At 37.7% G+C, this 21,687-nt stretch overlaps 1 protein-coding gene across 1 annotated transcript in view; it reads left to right on the top strand.

Annotated features, from left to right (window-relative positions):
* SPTBN1 (spectrin beta, non-erythrocytic 1) overlaps positions 1 to 21,455 on the top strand; it is a 128,285-nt gene extending 106,830 nt beyond the window's left edge. The window contains exons 25-35 of the mRNA XM_015813692.1: positions 43 to 417; positions 2,326 to 2,570; positions 4,651 to 4,789; positions 6,428 to 6,512; positions 7,107 to 7,303; positions 8,939 to 9,039; positions 10,272 to 10,335; positions 17,344 to 17,582; positions 18,802 to 18,975; positions 19,662 to 19,704; positions 21,139 to 21,455. Coding sequence (XP_015669178.1) covers positions 43 to 417; positions 2,326 to 2,570; positions 4,651 to 4,789; positions 6,428 to 6,512; positions 7,107 to 7,303; positions 8,939 to 9,039; positions 10,272 to 10,335; positions 17,344 to 17,582; positions 18,802 to 18,975; positions 19,662 to 19,704; positions 21,139 to 21,342 — 1,866 coding nt within the window. The 3' untranslated portion in view covers positions 21,343 to 21,455. The remainder of the gene's footprint in view (positions 1 to 42; positions 418 to 2,325; positions 2,571 to 4,650; positions 4,790 to 6,427; positions 6,513 to 7,106; positions 7,304 to 8,938; positions 9,040 to 10,271; positions 10,336 to 17,343; positions 17,583 to 18,801; positions 18,976 to 19,661; positions 19,705 to 21,138) is intronic.
* The last annotated feature ends 232 nt before the right edge of the window (positions 21,456 to 21,687 follow it).

Genomic DNA, 21,687 nt, shown 5'->3' on the forward strand with positions numbered 1-21,687 from the left:
TGATCCAAGGCTTATTTACACAAGCATCCTTTTTTCTTTCAGATGTTGCAAGAGAGATTTCGTGAATTTGCTCGAGACACTGGGAATATTGGACAGGAACGTGTTGATACCGTCAATCACATGGCTGATGAACTCATTAATTCTGGACATTCTGATGCTGCTACTATTGCCGAGTGGAAAGATGGTCTCAATGAGGCCTGGGCTGACCTCTTGGAACTCATTGACACAAGAACACAAATCCTTGCAGCCTCTTATGAACTCCACAAATTTTACCATGATGCCAAGGAGATCTTTGGACGAATACAGGATAAACATAAGAAGCTGCCTGAAGAACTTGGGCGGGATCAAAACACAGTAGAAACCTTGCAAAGGATGCATACAACATTTGAGCATGATATTCAGGCCTTAGGAACGCAGGTATGCATGTTAAATAAACACATTATCGTGTTTTTTTTATAATTAAAGAGCCTGTAGCTTGCATGGCTTTGGATTCAGGAAAGGAGAGTTCACGTTTTTCAAATTTGTCAAGATTCTCTTCATTATTGCCTATTTTTGATTTTTACATTCTGCATGTGTATTTCTGCAGTTCAAAGCCTTATAATAATAGGGAATCTTGGTTTCTTTGTATAATTATTATCAGAGAACTGAAGATACGACAGTGATTATCAAGAGATCCTTAACAGAGAATTAGACAGATTGATCAGCCTAATATTTAAATGGATCGCATTTAGGAAAAATAAAATAAATAGCAATTGCTGAAGAGGAATAGTGGCAAATAGCTGTTGTTTTCAAACTCTGTGGCTGCATGAAAGAATTCATTTAACCAGTATTTATAAAAGCTTGGAATCGATGGACTTGGGTAGATTCAATCTTATTATTTTATATATATTATTTGGTTGATTCCTAAAGCTACCCACTCTTCAATGACTCTGAGAAGCTTGCAAGTAATTAGAAAAATAAGAATTACAAAATATTAATAAAGAAACACACTGGGGAGGCATCAGTTTCAACTATATTACAGATTTATTTATTTATCTTCTAAGATATTTACTTATCTTCTATGCCTTCCCTCTTTCTATCCAAAGTGACTCTGGGCGGCTTAGAGTACATAAGAGGATCCCTGCTGACTTAGAGCAAAGCCCATATTGTCAAGTATTTTGCATAACTCAGTGGTCTGTGGATGCATTTGGGAAGCTCACAATTATGAGAAGATTATTAGGCCACTTCTATCATTGCTTCCCAGCAATTAATATGTAAGGTATCCTACTTGCATTTTGGCAGGTAATACATAGCTATTGAAACTAACAGCCACTGATAGCACCATAATTCATGCATTTGTCTAGGCCTATTTTGATGGCAGCAAACTCCATAATTTATCTATTTGTTGTCTTTCTTTTTTTGGCACATGGAAAATCTTCATGCTAGAATAGGGATTTGATTTGTTGATGGGTGGTGAAAAAAAGCTCTTCTATAGAAAATAAATTCCACGGAATTCTTCAATGGGGATTGTCAATTGTAACTTTCATAAAGTGGCTGGGAATTCTCTAGAACTTTCCTTGATTTTTAAAAACTTTTTTTCTTTAACATACCATTATTACTATCAAAAATTACAAAAGAGCCCTATATGATTTAAAGCTGCTTTTTGGTTGAGGCTTTTAATTTTTAAATGGAGACAATAACTATAGATAGGAGGGGAGAAGGACTACAATATCTACCTCCAAACATTTTCCTAAAATTTCTAAGAAATTAAAAATTGGATCCCCATTCACATGTGCATGTTGGCAAGGGACCAAGGTAGTGGTGGTGGTGGTATTTCAGAATTTATAAAAAGAGATTTTTAATTCTGCCTCTATCAGTATAATTTCTAAATGGGGCCAGAATATATTTATTTGTATGTAATTAAACAGTATAGTGGAAACACTTAAACCCCAAAACACGACGTCAGGAAATTGGATGCTGCACAGAGGGACTCAACTCATATAACTTCGTGAATTGTTTAAACCTAGCATATCTATCTATTTTCTATGAATGGAGAATTAGCAACTTTGCTCTCAGTCATTAGAAATCATCAGTTCAGTATACCATTTAAGTTTTAATTATATATTGCCAGTATGGCTGGGTAATTTCAAAATATAAAAGAAAATTGGTGTTTAGTTGCAAGTTTTGTTTTTGTTTTTAAATAAAAGGAGATATTAATTATCATATTCTGCAGCTTCCCTGTGTCCTCAGAAGTTGCAGCATAAATAAAGAGGCATAAATAATCCTAAGTATCTGCTACACAATTGACTGTTTTGACTGCTTTGTTTCCATTTTTTTTCACATCAGGTGAGACAACTCCAAGAGGATGCTGCCCGCCTTCAGTCTGCCTATGCTGGGGACAAGGCTGATGATATCCAGAAGCGGGAAAATGAGGTTTTGGAGGCATGGAAAACATTGCTAGATGCCTGTGAAGGACGCAGGGTCAGACTAGTGGATACTGGTGACAAATTCCGTTTCTTCAGTATGGTCCGTGACCTCATGCTTTGGATGGATGATGTAATTCGCCAGATTGAAGCCCAAGAAAAGCCAAGGTAAGCAGGACTAAGATACAGAAACTTAGGCTATAGGTCTTTTATAGCAGTAAAGTGGACTGCTATGAAATCTATGACATCTATCAAAATTCTGAAATATTTAGGTTTAATTAGATGAATTCAAATCCAAATTTAATGAAAAAACATAATGGGGCACTTGTTGATATAGGCGTTCTGTTTCAAGGTTGCAGGCATGCACTGTTCTATCCCAGCCTATGTGAGTCCTTGTTAACTCACAAGGACAAACCCCGCTGGAAATGCAGGGGGGGAAAAACCCTTTTATTAATTAGGTACAGACCTGCAAAATGTCCCAAAAGCAAAGGTAAACAAAACATGATGCAAACGGAGAATTATCCAAAGGCAAACAGAGCATGATTCAAACAAAGAATTGTTCACAGGCAAGGCAAACAAAACATGATTCCATGAAACTTGAGTCCTTTGCAAACAGTTGCCTTCAGCAACCAGCACCGCCCACACCTTCCCTTTTTATTATGCAGCCCCAAGGCATGGCTTCTCAATGCCTTCTCCTCCTCCCTTGGAGTCGCCCCATTGCCTCCCTCTGTCCTGCTCTTGTTGCCTGTCTGCGTTTGTGTGCGTCTATGAAGTCTTCCAGCTGTGAATCCTCAGAGTCTGACTCAGCTTCCCCGCACAGCTGGGTCTCAGCCTGAGCACAATTGGAGGGGCCAGGCTCTTCATCAGATTGTAAATCTTGGAGCTCATCAGAGCCTTCCTCCTCCTCTGATGGCTCTCCAGGCCCCTCCTCCTCCTCTGATTCCCCGGACTCAGCTGCCGGGTCCCCTGGCTGGCACGGACTCACAACATGCACATGCAGACACAATTCTAAAGAACTGAAGTATTTACTACAGTTTAGGTAGATAACCACAGACAGGATTGTAATTCAAATCCCTACAGAGCATGCTTGGGTAAAAAATGCCAATTATAGTCTAAGAAGCAAGAGTCACAAAATGCGAAATTAGGTAATAAGCCAATCGAAGAGTCAAAGGGTGATGAGCAAGAAGCCAGAACAAGAATCACAAACCTGGAATACCAAACAAAGACTGAAAGCAAAGCAGCTATCTAAATCTGTTTGCAGACAGCTAACTAAAATTATTCATGCCTCACCCTTTGCCTAGCAATGAGCCTCATTGAGGAGTGTTGTTATGCTCCTCATTTCATGCTTCTAGATCTGGGGCTTGGAGGTCATGGCTTGTCTTTGACTGCTCCAGCTGAACAGAAGATGCTTGTATCTGATCAACCTCAAATTAATTCTGGCTTAATGATTCCTGAGGCTGGCAGTTCTGAAACTGACAATCCATAGGCTCAACTGGAGCAACATTGTAGGAGTCAGAGTCAGATACTGAAACGTGGCTCACAACATTAGGTTTCTACTTGTAAAGTAACAATTGAGACAAAAATATACTACCTCAGAATGAAGTTGGTCATAAAGTCGAAGATTGTACAATTTTTTTCACATGGACAAACAAATGCTTTTACAGCTATATGAGGCCAACAAGATTTCTAGGTTCACAATTTTGCCTGTTGCTTCAATGATAATTGGACCTTTTCTATTTGACTTGGACAAACCGGAATGGATTTGATCCTTTCATAGTTGTTTTTCCAATTTAACTGCAGAATACAGAGTCAGAGTTAGGATTGCAGGTAATCCTCACTTAACGACAGCAATTGGGACCCGAATTTCCCATCACCAAGCAATGCAGTCATAAAGCACAATGTTAATGATTGCATTGCTTACCCCTAGCAATCCCCGCCATCCCTATTGCCATCGGTCTGATTGTTGTGTCAGTTCTGGATGGATGTTGTCTGAAGTGGGGGGAGGGTGTGGAATTGTGCAACAGTGAGTTCCACATTTAAGATGAAATATTTAGCTTTTAACATATATGGCTGTTAAAGAAAAATAGGATTAAATAGAGCAAAGCAGGCATAACTCCAGAAAATGGATTGCTGTTATCCAAAAGAAAGAATGAGGCCTCCAATGTGGATTAGCTCCCGTAGAGTCCTTTTTATAGGTTTTAAGACATATTTGCTATTTGAATTTTAAATTACCTATATTTTATTTTAGGGATGTTTCTTCTGTAGAACTGCTGATGAACAATCACCAAGGGATCAAAGCAGAAATAGATGCCCGAAATGATAGCTTTACAACCTGCATTGAGCTTGGTAAATCATTGCTGGCAAGAAAACACTATGCTTCAGAAGAGGTACTGTGTGCTTTCTGACTACAGATAGGCAACTTTGCAAAGAGTATATAAAAACTCTCTTTCTCTCTTAGAGTAGGTGAATTTTTACATTCCCCCTTTCCACTTGCATACATACGTACCAGTAGGCCTGACTTAACAATCACAACTGGGACTGGCAAACTCCATCACTAAGTGATGCAGTCATTAAGTGAGACATCTCATGACCATATTGCAATTTTACTGCCAGTTTCTCTGTTGACTCTGATTATCAGAAGTTGGCTGTGAAGCATGCAACTGGCATTCATGTGACTGGGATGCCGCAACTGTCATAAACTCCTGCTCGTTGCAAAGGCCCAAATCTCAATCACATGACCGCAGAAATGGCGCAATCGCTGTAAGTGGGAGAACCATTTGTAAAGTTATTCTTCAGCACTGTTGTAACTTTGAATGGATAGGATTACCTGTAGTTTGAATTGTGCTCACACTTAATTAGAAGCTAGTGCTGAAGTACAAGTAAAATATGCCCGTATACCTTTAAAACACAGGTAGTCCTCAGCCTGTTATAGTGGCCATTCAAAATTATGACAGTGCCAAATGAATGGTAGTTACGATCGTTCCTCAGAGTTTTGCCCATTCCACCACCCTCTGCAGTCATGCGATTATGATCTGAATGCTGGGCAGTTGGGTCACACCTACAACCAATTGTAGTGCCCATTTGCAATCTTTCTTCCCAGTTTTCCCACAAAATCAAGTCTTCCCCACCTGTGCACCAGGTTTGTGTTGCACCAGCCACTTGTGCATTCTCCCCAATCCATGCCATATCTCTCATGTACCCTCCCTGACCTGTGCACAACCCTGCATCCTTGCACACTTTCCCCATGCCAGACTTCTCCTTGATTCTCCCACCTCTGTGCACCTCCCCTGACTTGTGCTGTGTCTCACACTCTTCCTAGCTCATTCCATGCTCTTATGTAGCTGCTCACACTCTGCACTTCATACACCTTCCATGACCTTCCCTCACATCCTTGCAGAGTCTCCTTGACCCTCTCACCCCATGCGGCCCCTTGCTTCCTGCTCCACCCAGCAGCAGCCACTTACCTGCCTGCCAGTTTAGGACTTGCAACTTTCTGCTAGCTCCCCGACTGACTTTGGTTGTTAGAAGTCAGTAAGAAATTGGCTCGCCTAACGACCATGGGATTCCATTAACAGCAGCAGTTAATGTGATCACAATTTATGACTACATTGCTCAGCAAGAGAAATTTCAGTCCAGTTGCTGTTATAAGTTAAGAACTACTTGTAGCAGAATTTAAATATAATCCAATTCACGAACCTCGTAAAATAAAACACTTTAAGCTTTATTGCTACAAGGTTGTAAGTGAAGTTCCAAATGGAAGAATAGTTCCAAAATGGTAATACTGATATTTGTAGAAGAACATTTTTCCAGTGGCTACTGTTAAAAGTAAGATTGAGTTATTATTTTATTTATATATTAAATGTGTTAATCATTATTCTTGGCTCTGGGTTTTAAATATTATCACAAGAATGCTGTGACAGTAATGCTGTGCTGTGGTTCATTTATTATGGTTGTTTGGAACCATGTTATACTTAATTACAAAGTCTATAGATGATACTGATTTCCATTTTAAACATTTCTTTTAGATAAAAGAGAAGTTACTGCAGTTGACAGAAAAGAGAAAAGAAATGATTGACAAGTGGGAAGACAGATGGGAGTGGCTGAGATTGAGTAAGAATCCCAAATCTGCCCGTTTATAATGGCATGACCTTTTTTGTTTTTGAAGAATTGTAGTTTCCATGAATTTTTCCTTCCTTCCTTCCTTCCTTCCTTCCTTCCTTCCTTCCTTCCTTCCTTCCTTCCTTCCTTCCTTCCTTCCTTCCTTCCTTCCTTCCTCCTATTTATTATTGTTGGAAAGCTTATGATTAAAAAAATATTGTGGCAGATGTTCCTATTAGCCAGAGCCTACTTGATCAGGGTGAAGGGATAAACAGTAGAAAGACATTCACAGTATATGTAAGTACATATGCATAATAAAACAAGAATAAAAAACACTAACGTGGGACAAAGGAAAATTGTCTAAATATTTTCATATTCGCTCTAATTTTTGTGGCAGTCAGACCAAAGGTCATAAAAGAGAAAAGAGATTTGCACATGTTGTATCCCAGCAAGAATTTGAAGAATCTGACCGTGTTGTGGGAGACTGCTAGGGGTTATAATTCAGCACTATATGCAAGATGACAGGTTTCCCCATCCCTGTGGTATAGTATAAATTATAAAATATTTACTAGCTCTGAACATGGTATATTTCTGACTTTAACTTAGTTTTGGAAGTGCACCAGTTTTCAAGGGATGCCAGTGTTGCCGAGGCCTGGCTGTTGGGACAGGAGCCGTATTTATCAAGTCGTGAAATAGGGCAAAGTGTGGATGAAGTGGAGAAGCTCATCAAGAGGCACGAAGCGTTTGAAAAATCAGCAGCAACTTGGGATGAAAGATTTTCAGCACTTGAAAGACTTACCACGGTAGGTTACAAGAGCCCATTCACATGCTTTTCATGATTACTACCTGACTTTAAATTCACCAATTAATCACACAAATCATTAATCAAGGATAAGCAATATTTATTAAATATAATTACATTAATCAAATAAAAACAATATTTCTGAAGTGAGCATAGTTAGTGCTTTGAAGTATCATATGTTTACATTGCATTAGTGGGAGCAGCAGAAATCACATCACCCCAAAAATGACACTCACAAAATCCTAATTTTTATATAAATTCAAGTTAAAATGGCTGGAATCTTGCAAAATTGCAGGGTAATTATTGCAGTGTTATTGCAGGCAAGCTCATAATAGTTTTAAGGAAGAGATCCTGAGATTTGGCAATCCCTTCAGATTTTGGCCAGTACTATAGTTGACTACTACAGGTAGTCCTCAACTTACAACCACAGTTGAGCCCAAAATTTCTGTTGTTAAGTGAGACAGTTGTTAATGATTTTTCTTGCCACAGCTATTAAGTGAATCACTGCAGTTGTTAAGTTAGTAACACGGTTGTTAAGTGAATATGGTTTCCCCATTGACTTTGCTTGTCAGAAGGTCACAAAAGGGGATCACATGACCCTGGGACACTGCAAGCATCATAAATATGAGTCAGTTGCCAAGCGTCTGAATTTTGATCACGTGACCAATGGGATGCTGCAATGATTGTTACGTGTGAAAAACAGTCATAAATCACTTTTTCAGTGCCATTGTTTGAATGGCCACTAAATGAATTATTGTAAAGTCAAGGTCTACCTAAAATAAACATCTCTTCTTGTGTAAAAAAACAAAGATTAGCAATACTCTTTTACTATTGCAATGAATGGCCTTCATCCTAATTGATACTAGGGTATATAAGAGTTATGAAAAGACTGAGGCATATTAATACAGTACTATAAACAGTAAAACTTCATTAATAAAAATCAATTGCATTTTTTTTTAAAGTTTAAGATTTAAACCAGGTTTGAAACTTTAAAATGTCTTGCCAAATCAATAAGCTTGAATCTGATGTTGGAATGATGGCACTGTCAAACAGCATTGCAAAAACTGGGTAAATAAGCTTAAGTGGCTCATAATCTTTGCCTTTTCTTACTCTGCCAAAAAAGAAAAGAAGCAATGAGGTTTCTAAAACTGTTTTTCTAGCTCAGATTAAAAGCTTAGCTGGTGGTGTGAAAACAACAGCAGTGGCTGTCCTTCCTATGCAGAGTGCTTGATCCTTCTCCCATCCCATTCCACTTCTTTCAATGATACCTGAGGAGAAAAGGGGAAAAAAGGAGCTAGGGCACTTTAAATGTCAGGAAATATGGTCTAATGGTTCATGGGAAGTATAGTTTCCCCTGGCCCGTGGGCTGGCAGTTTGACATGCCTGATCTAGGGGATTAAAGTTACAGAAATTGGATTATTCAGTTGGAGTGCAATGATTTTTTTCTACCTTGCAGCTGGGAATAGCCTACTATAGCCTCGTTGTTATGTCTGATATGAGAGATAAGGAGCCTCACCCTCCACTATCTGGGCTTAATGGGATAAAAAAATTAAATCTGTGAACGAAGGAACCCTAATTTATTGCTTTCTTGAATCTTCTCTGTCCCTGCAATCTCATTCCCTTCTCTCCCCTCCAGTTGGAATTGTTGGAAGTACGTAGACAGCAAGAGGAGGAGGAGCGGAAGAGACAGCCTCCTTCTCCAGAGCCAAGCCCCAGGACTGGGGAGGAGTCTCAGTGGTGAGTATCTGGAGAAGGATATGGTGTAACACAAAAGTGAACCTAAAACCTCATATAAAAGCTCAGTTAAGCTTTCTTCAGATAGCCAGCTGTAGGTGAATATTTTTAATAAATATTCATTCATTGATTAGAGCTACTGTGTATGCAATTTCATCACTAGGAAAATACTTTGATGCAGGGTTAAGCAATCTTTAGGTCAGTGTTTCTCAACCTTGACAATTTTAAGGCATGTGGACTTCAACTCCCAGAATTCCACAGCCAGCAATGCTGGCTGTGGAATTCTGGGAGTTGAAGTCCACATGCCTTAAAATTGTCAAGGTTGAGAAACGCTGCTTTAGGTGATCAAGAGCCATACTCATTCAGAGGACCTGAAGGCAGCAAAGTTGATGGTACAATATCATACATCTTAGTAGGGAACTCCCTTTGGAGTCATTTTTCACAGTGAAGACCTAATTTGGTGTATATGATACAATTTTCATATACTTCTCATATCAGAATATCAGTTGTCAGTATTATATTCAATGAGTGCATTCTTTCTGACTGCTACAAAAAGACTTAAAAGCCACTTGTGATATAGCAACCACACTCTCTTTTGTGTTTGCATGCTGGCTTAATTACAGGGTAGGCCATACAAACCCAAAAGGGAACAAATAATTTTTTAAAAGATGAATTTAAGTATAGATGTACAGTATAGGAAAAAGGGTATTTTTATTCAGTTTTTTTTAAAGACCATTTGAACAGTAAATAGCTATTACCTTGCATTAGCGTGGAAATAATATCCATCTATTGAAACTTTGCATGTATCTGTGTTTGGTGCTAGAAATTCAGACTTGATAGGACTGGATATGTGTATGAAAGACATAGAAATGGGAAGTTTGCATATGATGCATTCTGCCATTCAGGAAAAGATATTAGAAAACAATTCAGGCATTCACAATGGTTGTTCTCATGGAGGCAAGTTCTTCTCTGAAAATGTTACATTCTGATTTCATATACTGCACAAATCAGTATATGAAAAAGAAAAGTAAAAAAGGGAATAAAATATGTTTGGAAGATCAAGATGAAAGACAATTCAAACTAAAAGTTCACCTTCCAAAGATTTAATAAAGTGCTAATCAGAGTACATTAGATTACATTTTCAGGTCTTGACAGATTTAAGCAGATATCTTGGTTAATTAAAAGTAACTTGTCTTTTGTATTACCTTTCACTCTTGGCTTTATCTTTTCTACAGGGATGGCATAAAAGGAGAAAAGGTTGCCCAGAATGGTTTGTCACCAGACCAGGAATCTCCCCGGGTTAGTTACCGTTCCCAAACCTACCAAAAGTACAAAAACTTTAATAGTAGATGGACAACTAGTGACCAACCACAATCTGGACTCTGAGATGCAAAGCAGTTTGTGAGAAACCGTTGGCTGCTTTTTCTTCTGTTTCTCTTTATTTACTTTCAAGTTCCTTTCACTGCCTCTCTCTCCCACACCTTCAAGCTACCAAGATTTATTTAACAAATATCCACCACATATACTGAATATATACATATACATATATATTCATTCATTTCTTGAATTTAATATTTTAGATGCTGTCAGATATTTGGTTGCATTGCTTCATTGTTTTTGTTTCATTATCTCTTATTGTGAGATTTTCACTTTGTTAATAGCCTTGAGAATTTTTGCAGTTCAAGCCACTTCTTTATGTGAGTAATTGAAATGTAATGAAATCTCATCAAAATCGAAGACAAGAAGTAGAATCTGACAGGTATGATGCTTCTAGCTGTACTAACAGATTTGAGAGCAAAATGCTGGCAAAACAACAGCATTGTCACCAAACAATTTGGGTGTACATACTGCAGAGGAGACAAGAGGAGGAATTAAACAAAGTAGAAGCACCTGGCTATGGATATGCTATCTAGTGGTTAATATCATTCGACATTCCAAGCAAGTGATATCATGAATCAACAATACATAACAGAAATAAATAACAGAATAACATTTGGAAGGGACCTTGGAGATCTTCTAGTCCAAACTCCTGCTCAGGCAGGAAACTCTATACCATTTCAGACAAATAACAGATTGCTTTAAAATTAGTAACTAATTATCTCTAACAACTGGATCACTTCTGGTTTCACATTACCTCTACAAGGATTACTTCAGATGTGAGTGCTTCAGTTCACCTGGTATAGAAATTTAATTAAGCTTGGAGGTATAGAAATGTCAGACTTGATCCTAAATTCTGTTAGCTTCTAGGTCCCATTACAGTCAGTGAGATTATACAAAAGATTTCTCTCTCATTCCTTCAATATGTGCCTGTATTCAAGGAAAAATGGGCATGCAGATTACAGTGTAACAGCCAGGGGCTACTTTCACTTTTTATTTTCAGACCAAACATGCAGTTTAATGAACCATAGCATGAATGACCTGCTACATATAGAGACCAGGAAGGAAAGGTTTTATGACATCTAAACCTGAGATAATACTTACATGCATCTGTACAAGCTAGAATTTGTGGTGTCCTTGGTGTTCCCTGAGCTTGGTGGTTTTCTTGTACATGTTTCATTACCAAACTAGATAACATGATCAGCTAGGACTTGTTGGCTAGAAATCCCTGATTAAAAGCTGGTTTACAAATCTTGTTTGCATTTTCTGATCATCTCAGGATTGGATGTGATTAAACCTATCCTTGTTTATGGCTTAAATTTTATGCATTCTCAAAATGTAGATGATCTTGTTAACTAGTGTGTATCATAAGTGATTAAACCAAAAGTTTTGACTCAATCAGTGATTAGTACCAGAAAAATCAGAGCTGCTTATGCCTTATCACCGAGATCAGTTCTTACCACAAGAGGTCTTTCAAACTGAAATCATAAGCTCACATTATAAAGGAATAAATCTCAGTGAAAGCAGAATTTTTATCGAGAAAACAAGTATAGGGATCGGTCTTTTGAGATTGATGCTTTGCAACTATAAAGCATTTAAGAATTAAAATTATCCTTTTTTCAAAGTTTAGATGCATATATCTTTATATTTCTGCACTGTTTTTATTTCTCCCTGTGCCACATAAGTTAGACCAAGGGAAGGAACATGACATTTCTTTTCATATGTTCACATGTCACAGTACCCACTCTCTTTGAAATAGTAATCCTTGATAACCAACTTGTTTTTAATTGAAGGAAGCCTTGGTTATATGTATGGCCATATTCTTGTGGAAGGGAGATGAGACGAGAATAAGATTGACACTTTAGCTCCTAATCCATATTCCTCTACACAGAAAGTGTGACATATGCGAAGACTATTATGAAGAATAGAGGGAAGAAGTAAGATGGGTAGAGAATGAAAATTTTATTCTGTTAAAGTTATGTGAGACCCCCATAGTGAAATGGGGGGGGATAATTTGGAGCTGGCTCCAGCATTAGAGAGAGTGAGGCAATGTTCTTAGACAGCAACAAAGATTTTTAGTTAACCTCTCCAAGTGTCTCTAAATTATTTTTAAAAGAAGCAATGGAATATTATATGTGTACAGTATGACTATTATATTGCTTTATAATGCTACTTCAGAAACTTGGGTTTATCCATAGTAGTCCCATCCACTTCTTTGTGAAACCTGCAGTAGAATGGCCTACTGGAATCCAATTAATTGCTTTAAATTAACACCAGAAAGGTATATACACATGCTGAAAATGCAAAGTAATTCTATTTGTTTTATTCATCTATTTTTTTTTAAACTGTGTTTTATCTTCTTAGTGAACACAACTGATTTTAATGAAAGCCAGTCAAAAACATTTTGCTGCCCGTGGTAGAGCAACCTCCTTCTCAATTCAAAGTATATAGTAGCCAAACACAATCACGTTATTTTGGCATATGAGGCTGAAAAAATTACCCTATTCTCCATCCACTGTACTCAAATACAATAATAACATGAATGATTTTCAATTTGCTTTTGATGACTCCTAAATCTTCTCTTAGAGATATGTTTCACTATCCTTAATGAGAGGGCTGAAAACAGTTAACAAAATTTGCTAAAGATAGTTAATACCTATTAAATAATGTGCAATTAATGTATTAAAATATTTCATTTTGTAAACCAGATTATGGCATAGTAGATGAGTGGTTTCTATAGATAGATGATAGTTGGACCATTAGGAAAAATTGACACTTTCACTCGCCTTTATTTCAGAAAGCATTTCATTTGTAAACTTTACAACTATATAGTAGTTTCCAACAATTATCTTTAACAAACTGCAGTTAGTAAATCTGGTTTTCTTTTGTCATATGGAAGGATTAAAATAATAACTGGTAGAATTTGTGAGAAACAAGAAAGCTTGGATGTATACTTTAATACACTTTTGTTTTTATTATCATGCACATCTCTTCTTTTCTCTTATCAGGATATCAGCATAAAGCTTCTTAATTTTTTTATGTAATTCGATGTGTTTTTTTTTTAATATTTTGGTCTTCTGTTGCACTTACTGTTTGGTCTCTGCCCCTCAAAGTGCATTAAAGAATGCAGTAATTAGAAATGCATTCTAGTCACAAGTGTCTGAGGCATTTCAAAATAATTGGCTATATATTCAATAGAAAACTAGTACAAAGTATATCTGATTTTAATCACAGAGAGAGGTGCTGCCATTCTCTCCATTAATCATGGGTTATAATTTGGTTAAAAAAAATACATTCAAAATTATGTTGATTGTAAGAATGTATGGGCTACATTTTATTACCACAAATTTCTTCATTATTCATCATCTAATGACACAGGAGGAAAAAGACAATGCAATATTTATTTATGCACTTTGAAAGCAAGGGAGGGATATCACTCTCCCTCTCCCACTGCATCAGAATTTGCAAACCTCAAGAAGAAGCTGACCACTAAATTGACTTGTGATTAACCTTCCAGTGATGAAAATGTGTATTCATAACAAGCCTATGTCCCATCTGTTTCATTGTTGTTGTTAACCCTTAGCACCCATGTCTTTGCATGCTCAGAGCATGTTTCCATTAAAAGTTTATTTAGCTCCATTCTTTACCCCTCACCTTTTTGGTGTCATGCATAGTTTGCCTACATGTTTATTTGTTTGGGGAGGGGTGTTTTGTTTATGGTTTAAAATATTTAATTTTTAAAAAGGCCATAAAAATATCTGTCACTAAAAAAGCAGTTAGAAAGCTTTTTCAGTGCCTCAAGAATTCAAGGCATTCCTGCAGTAGTCTCATCTATACCAAGACAATTTCTTCACTGCCTTGGATATGCCTGCCAAGACAATCAAGCTACTTTGCCAGCAACTATAGCTCAAGAGTCAGATCTATAGTGATGATCATTTAAATGGCAGAACTGTCACGAACTGGGGAGCAGCAGTATTGATTTAACAGCTATGCAATACGGTACCTCCCAGTTTTGCTTACAGTTTTGCTTACAGTTTCATTGCCTGTGATGTAGATACAGGGTTTAGAGGCCAACAGTACTATGATAAAAGAAAAGTATTTTCTTTTCTTTCTTTTACAAACATTTTAACTTTTCCCACTTTATGGAATCTTATTGGGACTATAATTTTCTCTACTTTTATTGTCTGCTCTGATTTAATTGACATTTAATTTTATTCAAAATCTGCAAGCAAGTAAATTAAATATTCTCATATTATTCAAGGGAGCATTTGTTCCATTCCTTAATGCTAGGAAAGTTCATAGTAAATTTTCCTAATTCTTCAAAAGAAGCCTCATTCTCACATTCCGAGAAATAGACATAAATATGGGGGAGTAACTCTATATTAAAAAGCATTCATAGTTATCCATATTTTTGTTTAGTTCAATAGATGGATTGTAGACTACAAGTAATAAGCTCTTTTAAGAAAATAATTAATATTTTAGAGATAAACTTCAATATTGGAGCCTGGCTGAGTGTCAGAATTGAGAATTCTATTTAAAACCAATATGTTTCTCTATTTATACATTTGGAAGCATTTGGGAAAAGGTCTTTGATAAAAGCTAGATGTAAAAGGCTTCAAAATAGTTTACAATGCAATCCTGAACAAACATGTAGTTCAATAGTGTTTATTCCAGGCAAAAGGGTGTGGAATCTTGGAAAAGTGACAATTTTATATTATTCTATACATCTATACTCCAAACGAGGATCCATTATTTCTAATGGAACTTTGTGAGATGTACATATATGGAGAGAAAATTTACAGCCAAGATTGCAGTTGAATCAGATGGGAGCCTAGTTGGTCTTTTTTTAATTAGACCATTTGTATGTGTATTTAACCTCAAAAGTTTCAAGGCTTTTGAAAAGAACACATATGCAGCCAAATTCTAAAACTAAAGTAAGAGAACCCAGTATAATTTGGAAACAGTGTTGGAACTGGTATATTTTCTCATTGATTAAAAACAGTAGGTGTTGGTATTGGGAGGAAAAGAAATATAATATTTATATAAATATTAATATTCCAAACAGGGTTCCTCAAATGGCTCAAAAGTGTAGAAATACTAACACGGGGTTTTAAAAGCAACTAATTTGCTTAAGCCAGTAGTAGGGGGATCAAGGAGACTAAGACACCCTTATATAGAGCATATGTTTACAGTTGAAGGCTAGGAGGAAAGAATTGAGGGCATTCAATTCTTGTGAGGGCATTCTGTACTCAGGTGAAACATTGGTAATCTTTTTGTAACTAGAAAATAAACCATGATGGAAGTTACAGGAAAATTGATAACCACTGTTCACAAAGATCTAATCAAACAATTATAGCTAAACTGGCAAATGTATAGCTTGCTGCCTAATGATTCCGCTGCTTCTGTATTTTCCCAAGCCTGGCTAAAGCAGCAAAAATGTCTGTAGTAATTATGCCCTTTATGATCCTTTGCTTGTTTCCAATATACAAATGACACAGAGTGTTCATAATCTACTACTAGAGCATTGAGCAGTGCTAGGCTTTAACTTGCTAATAATTATTCCCACATTGCAGTATTGTAATCCTTTTTGGGCTGCTACCGGTGGCTTTTTTGTGGCACAGAACTGAAAATCCCTAAACCTCAATAAATGTTATTTATCCCAACTGGAACCAAACCACCACTGTGAAAGATTAAAGCTTTCAGAATTCCGGTATAAATGATTTAGGGGAATGAAATGGCTGATGAAGACCTCAAGAAGTGACCAGTCAGAGCTGGCCTCTGCTAGGCAACTCAATTGCAACACAACGGGCAACATGACCGACAAAGCGAGTGATGGCCACAGCCTTGGTTCTGTCTTTGTTTGGGGGTAAATAGAAGTGTGATGTTGAGTGATTGTAGTGTTTTTCTGGCTCCTTTAGCACCCAATCCACCCAATTCCAAAGTCCGGTGATTGCGACTTTGAAAGAAATTAACATTGTAACTTTTGATTGATTGCATTCCACCTTTCTCCTTTTAAGCTTGTCTGTCTTTAAAAATCCAAGTTCCTTAGAATGGTGGACATAATGAAAATGCATGCTATCCTCTTCCCAATTTCTGCATGTTGCTTTCTGATTATGTTGGCAATTTGGGGATGGAGTAGGACAGCATTCCTTATGCTGATGGTCTGCAGATTTCCCAAACATTATTAGAAATAATAGTTGGGGCTTATGGGAGTTGGAACCCCAATATATATAGTGGCTATTATCCGGGGGAAGACTGAAATAGTAGGGAGTGGTTTGCTCATATGCAGAAACTAAGAGAGGGTTCAATGCCAAATAAAAGTATTTTATGAATGTTGCTGACTATATTACTTCACTGGCTTAATATAAGAGTTACTGCACTGATTCAGCCACAGAAATTTTATTAATGTGTGAAAGACAGGTGATACAAATCAGTTTGAGCTTTCATTTCTTCTGCTCCCTCCCAACTTAAAAAAGTGAGATTCTTACTGTTTTAATGAAGTAAAAATATTAAACGAAGTGGCAACAATTCAAGGAATGACACATTTACCAGTCTCTCATTACCAGTTGTGGGATGGCAACATTCTCTATAGTCAGTAGTGGGGAAATCCTTATTGGATTACGGTTTGCATTTGGATCTGATCAGTAATGCCAAGTGCAGTAAAACTCTCACAGATGGGTTGTCCCCCTGTCATTCTTCATTGCTTCACTTCTACCAATTGGGTACTAATCTATTGATACCTTCTAATTCCTTTGGCCTCTTGTTGCTCCAGCTGAGTGTGAGAACAGTTTTACTGAGCAATCTAGGCTTTGGGACAAAACGTATGCAAGTTTTGCAACTGAACAGTTAAGGCATTTCTTTTTTTAAAAGAAACTGTTTTGTGATATCTTCTTATTGAGCAGCAGTTATAGTCTCACTCTTGTTTCTTAGATGGGAGAAGCAAGAGAAACCAATGAAATGGTCAATGGGGCAGCAGACCAGAGGACAAGTTCCAAAGAGACAAGTCCAGTTCCTTCACCAACAGCCGATCGCAAAGCCAAGACCAGCCTCCAAGCTCAAACCGCTGCCACTCTTCCAGCCAAAACACAAGAAATACCTTCCGCCCAGATGGAGGGCTTCTTAAATCGTAAGCATGAATGGGAATCACACAGCAAGAAGGCCTCAAACAGGTATTGTATTACAATTAAGAGAGAAATTTTAAACATCTTGGATTTTATTTTGACCAAACATCTCAAATCGGGTGCCCTTCATACAGGGGTATATATGTAGGTAGATTATTTGGCCCTGTAATCTTGTATGGTGTAAGAGTTGGCCACAAGACACTCATACATACTGTGTTTCCCCGAAAATAAGACCCAACTGGAAAATAAGCTCTAGCATGATTTTTCAGGACATTCATAATATACAGTAAGCCTCACCCCCAAAATAAGCCCTGGTTAAGATCGTCAGCCGGATGGACACATTTAGTACTGTATTTCCTCAAAAATAAGACCTAACCGGAAAATAAGCCCTAATGCGTCTTTTGAAGCAAAAATTAATATAAGACTCAGTCTTATTTTCAGGGAAATATGGTACACACATTTGGCACAGATGCATTCATTCCTTTCTTTCTCTTGTTGAGGAATCCTGCTCCAAATCAGTATACCACTTCTAACAGCAGGAAAGTATTTGTAGTCTTCCTCCCAGCAGTCTTGTTCAAGATCATTGTTTGTTTACTGCCATGAGCTTCACGGAAACAACAGCATTTCCCTGACACAAAGTTGATAACTGACTAGTTATGAATGTGAAAGAATCAACAGTTACAGTTACTTCAAAGATGACTACATTGAGCACTTGCTTTTCATATCTAAGATGCCAGTTTCGAGCCCTGGCTTCTACACATAAAGAGATGTAGCAAATCTGAAATAGACTATTGCCAGTCAAAATTGCTAATACGAAGTAAAATCCAGTATAATTGATGCCCGGTTTGAACTCTGATATGCTTTCTCTTTTAATCACTTATAGCAGTGATTGATGATGATATTTGAATTGAAAATATGAAAGGTTCAATAGGATAGATTGTTTTAACTGAATTGTTGCGTTTACTTGGGTGACCAAAACCCTAAGATTCAGTGTTCCAAATAAAATATGTTTCAAAGTTTTTAATTCCGAGATGCATGACAATTTGCATTCCAAAAGCATCCCTTTCCAAAGAGGGCCAAAATATCGGAAAACTGTAGAATTATTATTTATGCAAATTATGCTGCCCATAGTTTCTGGACATGAAGCTACTTTTTCCTCTGCTAAAAACCAGTCATTCAATGCCTTTAATTATAGAAAGTCAGAGGAAAGTTGGGCTTGTTCATGACAATGACAACACCTGCTTTGCTGTTTCTTTTGTGTCTCAAGATCCTGGCATAATGTTTACTGTGTTATTAACAACCAAGAAATGGGTTTCTACAAAGATGCAAAGGCAGCTTCCTCAGGCATTCCATACCACAGTGAGATCCCTGTGAGCCTGAAAGAAGCGATATGTGAAGTGGCAGTAGAGTACAAGAAGAAGAAGCATGTATTCAAATTAAGGTAAAAAACTTTATTTCTATGGCAAAAGAAAGAGCAGTAACCTCCAGCCTACATTCATACATTCCATCTAAAAATCTTTATCTTCCAAAGTTTAATACACCTAGTTAAACTGAATGTTATGATATTCATTGTTCCAAAACAGGGTCTGATAATTTGTCCATAGGTACTGCCTTCCTTCCCACATTATCGGACCTAATAAAGAGATGAAAGTTTGAACACTCTTTGTGATGCTAAGTTTGTCCTAAGTAAAGATATTATCTAATTGTGCATTTTGAATTTCGCCCACCTTTCCACCATCAACATAGCTAATTTAATTTCATGTAGCTACTCAGAGGAAACTGAAATTATATAATCTGAAGATGGATTGAATATTTTGTGAATCCTGGTTTTAACCTTTGAAGTCCTACATGGTTTGGCACCACATATTTGTAAACTTGCTTTCCTCAAGTAGATCCTACTCATCCACTGTGCATGTCTCAGATCGGGATGCTGGAGGTTCCTCCATCATGCAACAGCAAGAATATCTTGTATATGTTTGTGTAGACTGAATATTGCAGAGATGGATGGTACATGCATCAGTCAGTCTGGCCAATTGATACAAGAACAAGGTCTGCATCTCATATAGCTCATGCTTTGGTAACGGAAACATTTGCTTGATTCAAACATGAATTTATCCTGAATTACAGGTTAACTGATGGCAATGAGTACCTTTTCCAAGCCAAAGATGAAGTAAGTATTCTCCCTTCATTCTTTTTGTTCTAAAATAAAGGTGGCATTGCCAATATTTTGTTTCTGTATATGGGTATTCTCAAACTATAGGTTCATATCCCTTGGAAGTTGTAACCAGGAAGACATAAAGTTTGTCATGGGCAAGCCTAGAGAAATCTGGATTTGGTGAAAATTTAATCCGCTTATGCAAACATTTAAAAGTTTGCAATCCTACATGCAAAGCCAAATTACTGCCAGAAATACTGTAAGTCCTACTCTGCCTGGACAAATCTGGGAACCATAGCTGAGGAAGCCTGGACATGGACAGTGCCCATCAAGTTAGAGCCAGGGACTTTTACAGAACTGAGTAGTGATGAATTGTTCTTGTCCAGGAAGGTAAGCAAGTCATACATCAGACCATCCCAAAGCTGTCCCTGAGCCTACGTGCAAAAACTATTATCCTGTGTTAAGTTAAAGAAAGTACAAGCCTCTAGGGATAACTGCTCTTCCATCTTGAGCAGTTGCCTCTGGGCTTTTAGTTCATCCAGTTGCAAAATATAGCCATAGCTTTAGCCATCTGACATGACGTGTTCAGAAGCTAGAAAAAGGAGCATGTGTGAGAAACTGCACCACATGGCTGTAGAAGGCAGCCTGTTGGGGATTATCCCTAGGCAGAGCTCATGATCCAGTTCATGGCAGTTCCTCTATTGAACAAGTTCCCAGCTGTGCTAGCAGCTTTGAAATTATGAGAGGCTCTGTACTCAAGCTGGAGGCTACCTTAAAGTGGTGTTAACTTCAGTTCCCTCTCCACCAAAATGGAAGCAAGTACAGTGTATCCAGTGTGGGAATTGAGAGAATAAACTACAGCGTTGGATGTAGCAGCTGAGAGGGGAAGTCAGTTGTCTGCCAGGCTCCCATTGACTTGTCAGAGGAGAAGCTCCAAACCAAGCTGTCTTGGCTGCAGCTCAGTTTCTGAGATGGGGAATTCTTTCTGAGTCTGAGCTTTGCTCAGCAGAATTAGCTTTTCAGTTTGCCCTTCCCAGCAGCAAGAGGGAAGCCTTGGTGCTGGCCTGGGAACAAAAGGCAGTGGGGAAAGGAAGCCTTTCAGCAGTGATTCAGGATGCAAAAGAGGAAAACTATGTAGGAGGAGGTGGATGCATCATAGTAATGTCAGTGATGCAATTCTGCAATAGAGCTATCAGGAAAGATGTGTTTGCTATTTCTGGTTGTACAAAAAATGGCCAAGGATCTTATGGCAGGAGTCTTCAAACGTGGCCCTTTTATGACTTGTGGACTTCAAATCCCAGAATTCCTCAGCCAGCATATGCTGGCTGAGGAATTCTGGGATTTGAAGTCCACAAATCATAAAAGGGCCAAGTTTGAAAACCCCTGTCTTATGGGAACTGGGAAGTTAAGATTCCTAGAAAACCTGTTAACCTTAACATTTATTTTAAGGAGGAAATGAACACATGGATCCAGGCCATCACATCTGCCATCTCTTCAGACAAAATTGAGTTGTCCACAAGCACACAGAGCACCCCAGCTTCAAACCGTGCCCAGACCTTGCCAGCCACTGTGACAGTAACCAGTGAGTCTAGTCCTGGCAAACGGGAGAAAGACAAAGAGAAGAGATTCAGCCTTTTTGGGAAAAAGAAGTGAACTCCTTGCTTATTTGTCCACGCTGCACTTCTCTGATTGTTCCAGTGGAATTCCAGCATGCAAGCTCAGAACCAATACATTACTCTCCGTGCCTAATGTTCCTCAATATGATTTAATTTTTTTTATTTATACAGCATTTTTTTTTTAAAAAAAAAACATACTCAAAAAATTCTAAAGTTATAAATACCTGAGGTGCATTGGGCAACTGTTGAGTAAAAGAGAACCACATTTCCCTTTTTTTTTAAGAAAAAAAAGTGAAGTTAATATAGATTAGGCATTAGTATTTAAACTGTTCCTCAATTTTTTGAGGCTGTCTTCAAAGAAATAACACCCCTACTTTGTGTT

Source organism: Protobothrops mucrosquamatus, unplaced genomic scaffold (assembly GCF_001527695.2).
Source record: "Protobothrops mucrosquamatus isolate PMUCROS unplaced genomic scaffold, P.Mucros_1.0 scaffold181, whole genome shotgun sequence".
Lineage (NCBI taxonomy): Eukaryota > Metazoa > Chordata > Lepidosauria > Squamata > Viperidae > Protobothrops > Protobothrops mucrosquamatus.